Source organism: Mycteria americana, chromosome 3 (genome assembly GCF_035582795.1).
Source record: "Mycteria americana isolate JAX WOST 10 ecotype Jacksonville Zoo and Gardens chromosome 3, USCA_MyAme_1.0, whole genome shotgun sequence".
In the NCBI taxonomy this organism is placed as follows: domain Eukaryota; kingdom Metazoa; phylum Chordata; class Aves; order Ciconiiformes; family Ciconiidae; genus Mycteria; species Mycteria americana.
In genome coordinates this window covers 52,019,394-52,025,454 of record NC_134367.1, presented here as the reverse complement: position 1 = coordinate 52,025,454, position 6,061 = coordinate 52,019,394, and the positions used below count along the sequence as shown (strand labels likewise).

The 6,061-nt window shown below is 42.1% G+C and overlaps 1 protein-coding gene across 1 annotated transcript in view; it reads left to right on the top strand.

The window, feature by feature from the left end:
• The first annotated feature begins 134 nt into the window (after positions 1–134).
• SESN1 (sestrin 1) overlaps positions 135–6,061 on the top strand; it is an 86,443-nt gene continuing 80,516 nt past the window's right edge. The window contains exon 1 of the mRNA XM_075498504.1: positions 135–861. Coding sequence (XP_075354619.1) covers positions 580–861 — 282 coding nt within the window. The 5' untranslated portion in view covers positions 135–579. The remainder of the gene's footprint in view (positions 862–6,061) is intronic.

The following is a 6,061-nucleotide window of genomic DNA, read 5'->3' as shown; positions in this document are numbered from 1 at the left end:
CCAACACCCCTCCTGGCGCTGCCGCTCGCCGCTCCGATTGGGCCGCCGGCTGCGAACGCTGAAGGGCGATTGGCTGGTGGGCGCGTCCGTCATGTGGGCTACCCGTGTTGGGCGGGGCTAGTTCCTGCTCTTCCCTACTGCCCCCCTCCACCGGGTGAGGGGTTTGTTGGGGGTCTGTGGCGGCCCGGCCCCGGCGGGGAGGGCTGAGGGGGCCGCTCCGCGCCGCAGCGGAGAGGCAGGGCCGGGGCCGTCCCCTTCCCCCCATGCCTGGGGCGGGGAGGAGGAGCCGCCGGCGCCGCGGGGTGGTGGCCGTCCCGCTCCCCGCCGGGAGAGGCGAAGCCCCAGCGGCGCTGCTCGCTCGGCAGCCCCGGCGGCGGTGGGCGGCGGTTGGCGGGGTTGCCCGCCGGGGCTGAGGGAGCTCCCGCCCGCCCTGCCCCCCATGCGGTGCAGGCAGCGGTCTCTCCGCTCGCCGCCGCGTTTGTCGTCTTTGTGGGCGGGTTGGCGGCTGTCGGGTGCCCGGCATGGGGCGGCCGCGTCGGGGCTGCTGAGGCGGCGGTGGGGAAGCAGCCGGACGGCCCCATGGAGGAGCGGGAAGGCGAGGTGCGCTGGGACGGGCTGTGCAGCCGCGACGCTGCCACCCGCGCCGCCGCCTTGGACACCATCGGGCAAGCCGTGCTCCGCCGTAGCGAGACCATCGCTCCCGTGGCGGCGGTGCCGCCGAGCCGGGCCGCCGACGGGCTCCTGGTTCCCGCCGCCCGTGACGGGCTGAGCGAGGTGCTGGCCCGCCTGCTCATGCTTTCCAAGCGCTGCCCCTTCCCCGACGTGAGGGAGAAGAGCGAGGCGATCCTCAGCGAGGTGCAGGTAAGCACGGCAGTCCCCAGCTCCGCCGTGGGACGGGGCCGAGAGCCCCGTCCCACGCAGGACTCCTTCGACTTTCAGCTGTGCGACGGGGTGGGCGTCTGGCCCCGGGCCGGTCAGATTTATTCGTGCAGTAATACTTGCTAAATGCATCCCGCTCTTCGCGAAGAAACATTTCGGAAAGTGTTATTAAAAGGCAGGGGGGGAAAAAGCGTCCAGTTTTTGAGTGCGATCGGGGAAGAGGATTTAGCGATGAATGGCTGGAAAGTAGCTGATCGTTGCTGGGGCATCCCGAAGGAAGTGCTAAAATGACAACTTTAATGCTCTAGTTTTGGTCTGTGTGACCAGTGCTATGATACTACCAGTTGGCTTTAATACAAAGGCAGGAAAGATTTGGGTATAAACATTGGAGGTTGCTAATTAAAAATATAAGTCGGTATGGGGAGTTTTTGAGCTTTTAATAGCTGTATGAGGTTCAAGACTTAAAGCAGAGCCTGTCAAAATTCCCTTTTTGTTGTCTATTGGTAAGTAGTTTCTCCACTGGAATCGGTAAGATCCAAACTATTTTTTTTATAGCTCATAGGCGGTCTAGCTAATAGAGGATTACGTTTACTGACCTTTTATGCTAACAAAAATAAATGTTACTTTGTACTCTTCCACTGTTACAGTCTAATTATAGTTACTTGCATTGCAATTCTCTTGCTCACCTAAAGTTTTTGCACAGGTCCTGAAATTCTGATGCAGGGCTTGATTCAACGGGTCCAGCAGCACTGCTAAAAATACTGTTTGCTGTAGAGTAGGAAAAGGAAATTCAGGTGTTTCTTTTAACCACAAGTGAATACAGAGAGCTGTGCTTGGAGTTAGCTGCCTGATTCCCACTATTGTGCCTTTTCTCCCTGAACATTAACAGGTTTAATATAGGGGAATCTAGGGGAAATAATAATATATATGTAAACATTATATATATTATAATATATACAATACACACATATATGTTATATATAAAACGTTATATATTTTATATATAAAAATACAGGTATATATGTATTTTAAAGGAACTTGTATATAGATCCATTTTTGCTCTGTCCTACTTTGAAGTGGTTCAGAGAAATTCTGGGTTTGGATTGTTGAAGCTGAGAGATGCTCTGTTTATTTTGTCTAACTTCTCAATAGTGTGCAATGTGATAAATACAGTGTAATTTAATTTATTTTATACAGTTTGGGCTGTATGGGGCATTTTTCTCAAAGCAGATTTTGCCAGTAGAAGCCAATACAACATAAGGTCCACGTGAAAGGCTTGACAGCTGTACTGCTTTTCTTTAAAAGCCCAAACCAACGAAACAAATAAACAAACCTTGAATATTAAGTTGAAAACTTAATCTGGCACCTTTGCATCAGCATCTTCCCTGCTAAAGATTCAAATGAGAAGTGGGCCCATTACGAATGAGAATGATGAGTCACTGGAACAGACTGCTAAGGGAAGACTTGCTTTTATCAGGCACAAGTTATCGGAGCCTATTCAAAGGCCAAACAGGTGGTGATCTCTCACCTAAGTCTTGGAGGAGGTCAGACTACGTCATCTGAGTCCCTTTTAGGTTTTTACATATGAAGTCACTGGTGTGTTCACCTGTTAGTCTCGTTTAGGAACTTTGCTACTAGCTTTTTTAAATAGGCCAAAAAGTTGTAGCAGAAAATAGGTCTATCTTGGTACAGCAAGTGCAAGTTCAAATCCCATGGTCGTAGCTAACTTGATTAATCAAAATAGGTGTGAAAGATATAATAGATATGAAACCAATTGTATACATACAAGCTGCAGTAAAGGTTTAACAACAAGTTAAGCAAAATCAAATGCAACAGTAAGAAAATCTTTAAAAGCTGCTTTTGTAACTTTTCTTCTTTGGGAGTAGATCTGAGAGAGAAATATTCTATATTCTATGAATATAGAGGGGCAAGTCTTAGTTCTTATGACTCTACTCATAAATGAAAATTTTTGTTGTAATCTTTGGATCCGCATTTGTGGAAGAAATCATCTAATCCAAGTATTCCATTTTGGATGCTGCGGACTATTGTCAGGCGTGAAATGGTTTTCTGTTGATTTCATGGCCAAGAGGGATTGTATTCAAATCTCTGCAATGAAGATGGCAGATAAAGCAAACTATTAAATTAAATATAATTATCCCATAGAACTCGTGGCTTTCAGCAGTGATTCTAAATGTAAGTAGCTTAGTAACATTATAAAAATGTGAAATCCTATTCAGAACAATATCAGTTCTTAAAGGACTCACTTGTATTACTTTATCTCCCTGTTTTGGGATATGAAACTATCTTTAAGACCACAGCAATATGTACCATTATGTTGTCTAAACCTTATTTTCTGCCAAGTTATTAAAGGACAGAGAGCCCAGGGCTGGAAGAGGCAACTTTGAACCCAAAGGTTCTGCTGGGAACTGGTGCTGCTGCCCTCTCCTCTCCTGTGGAATGGTCCAACTCGGACCAGTAGTCTGAGCCTGGACTGATTCCCTCATGAAATGGAGAATTGTAAAATGCGCTTTCTTCATCTTTCTGCCCTTCATCCAGGACAGGTCAGTGAGGAAATCAAAGATTTGAATTTTCCATGTGGTCTGATTGATAGCTATTTCTGGGGCTAGTGCCCTCTTGCCTGTTGGGGTAATCAACAAATATTTAGGCATGAGCAACTATGCTGCTGGTGTTTTTGCAGTTTTGTTCTGGAGCAAGTTGGTAGAATGCGTTATATGGCTGGTGTAAGCTGCAGGCTTGGCAGCAGCCTGTGTCAGCATGGCATCCCTCTGAGCCTCCCTTTGTTATGGTCTTTTTTTTTCTTTCTTTCTGGAGAAAAATTCCTCTGAAATATGATGGAATCCTAAGTGTGCGACTTTGTTCTTTGCTACTAATAAGTAGTATTATTAATGCTATTATTAATAAATAGTATTGCCTGTATCAGAATCTATAACAATCAATTATTGCTTAATGTAAATTCCTGTGGATTTGACTTATATTCAGGATAATGAGTTTCTTATTGTAGGCTATATATATTTCTATATATATAAAATGTATATTTTTTTAGCCTAAGATAATATATCTAATATCTCATTTAGATTAGACAAGTTGTTTTTGTAAGAATTATTACAAAGGCAGTATCAGCAAACTAGCCGTCTTTTTTCTAATTAAGACTTTCTTGCTTTTATTAATAACAGCAAGGTCACTAAAGTCACTTTGACCCAATATATATATATTTTTAAATATTTTAAAGATATTTCAATTGCAGTGCTTTGAATGTTTGCATATTAAAAATATTTAATGAGTGGTTTTTGAGATAAAACCCCAAATATATCATAGCCTTTGATAACTTCTTGCATATGTGGTATTTTGCATTTATTTATAGTATATTGCTTATGACCTTGCAGAATAGCAGGTCATTCCACCTAGTATGCTAGGTGTCTGCACACCAACACAAATATATGGGGAATGAACACAATGGAACGTCTTAGCACATGATCATTAAAAGTATTCTGCCCAGCCTTTATCAGATCAATTAGATGTATGCAACTGGAATATAAATATAAGGTGCACATCAGTAGCTGGAGAAGAATCATCAAAAGTATGAGATTTGCTAGTTAAAATCTCCCATAACCATCCAATGTCTTTTGGAAAAGACTGAGCAGAACATACTGCTCTGCTGAGGTATGTAAATTCATAAAAATAGTCTTTTAGATTAACAAAGAGAATGCCTAGATGGGAGGCAGGTTCTGCAGGAGTGACCACAAGATGTTAGTCTACATAGGATAAAAGATGACAGAACAGCAGAATAAAACCCAGAAATGTCAAAAAGCTTAGAATTTGGCATGTAAAGCTTGATTGGGGGGCAAATATGAGGAAGAAAGAAACTGGTCTCAACTTCTTTGAGAAGTAATGTAATAGTACTGAAGACTTTCATTGAAAGGGAAAATTAATAAGAAAAAAAGAACTTTGCTCCCTATTGATCTCTTCATTAATGTAAACACAAGAAACAAACAGAAAATGGGAAATTGTATGTTGCTGAAGATGTGCACGAAGATGCATGAACAAAACTGGGACGGTCAAATACATAATGAGGTGTAGCTAAAAGGGATATTGGAAGTAAGCAAGAAAAAAAAGATCCACAGATTAATGGATTAACAGATAATGCTGAGGTGATTGAAATGTTCTCTGAAATGGTTAATCCAGCCAGTGTAGTTAATAGCCATGATAAAAGCGTAAATAGTACTTATCCTACACTAGGGGAAAAAAACTGTAGGTTGCTTGGATAAGCAACAGATTGTCAATCTGGTAGGGCCTGATGAAATTCATTCTGAGGTCCTTAAAAAAAAAAAAAAAAAAAAAAAAAAAAAAAAGGCAAAAAAACCGAACTAGCTGAAGCAATCTCAGACCTGATCGTGGAGGGAAGTAGATTCAAAAAGAATAATGGTGCATACCTCTTCAGTATGGGCTAAGTGGGATGGGATGAAGACGAAACTGGTGGATTTTAGCTTCAGCTCAAAGTAAAAATACTGGACCAGTGATGAAACACATTTTTAGTGCCTAGAAAAAGAACTTGAGCAACAGCCAAAACAGACTTATCCAGGATAAATTATTATAAATCCAGCATTTCTACTTCTATGATGGAGTAACAGGCCTTCTGGTGCAGAGAGATGCTATAATGTTAATATGTTGGTATACTGGAGTCCTCAATATTCAAATTAACATTTTAATTGTTAATAATATTAATTGTTAATAATATTAATTGTTAATAATATTAATTGTTAATAATATTAATTGTTAATAATATTAATTGTTAATTAATATAATTTAATAATATTAAATATTCAAATTAGTAAGGAGGTTAAGACAATATGTTCCCAAATAAACTGGGGACAGAGGGGATGAAAAGACTGCTGCAAAGAGGAAGGAAACATGAGCTAGAACGAATGATCAGTTGACCTAAATTCCAACGAGACTTTGGTCAGACATTTGGGGGAAAACTTCAAGGGTTAGGATAGTAAAGCAATGGCAGAGACCATCCAGTGATGTTCCTCACTAGAACTCTTTGTCTAAACTGTTCTTAAACATCAGGTAGGAGTGATATGCTTACTTGATCGCTCCCTGGGAAAGGCAGAACATTGCTAACTGGATGATTTTTCCTTCCAGCCTCTTTTTCTGTTTTGTG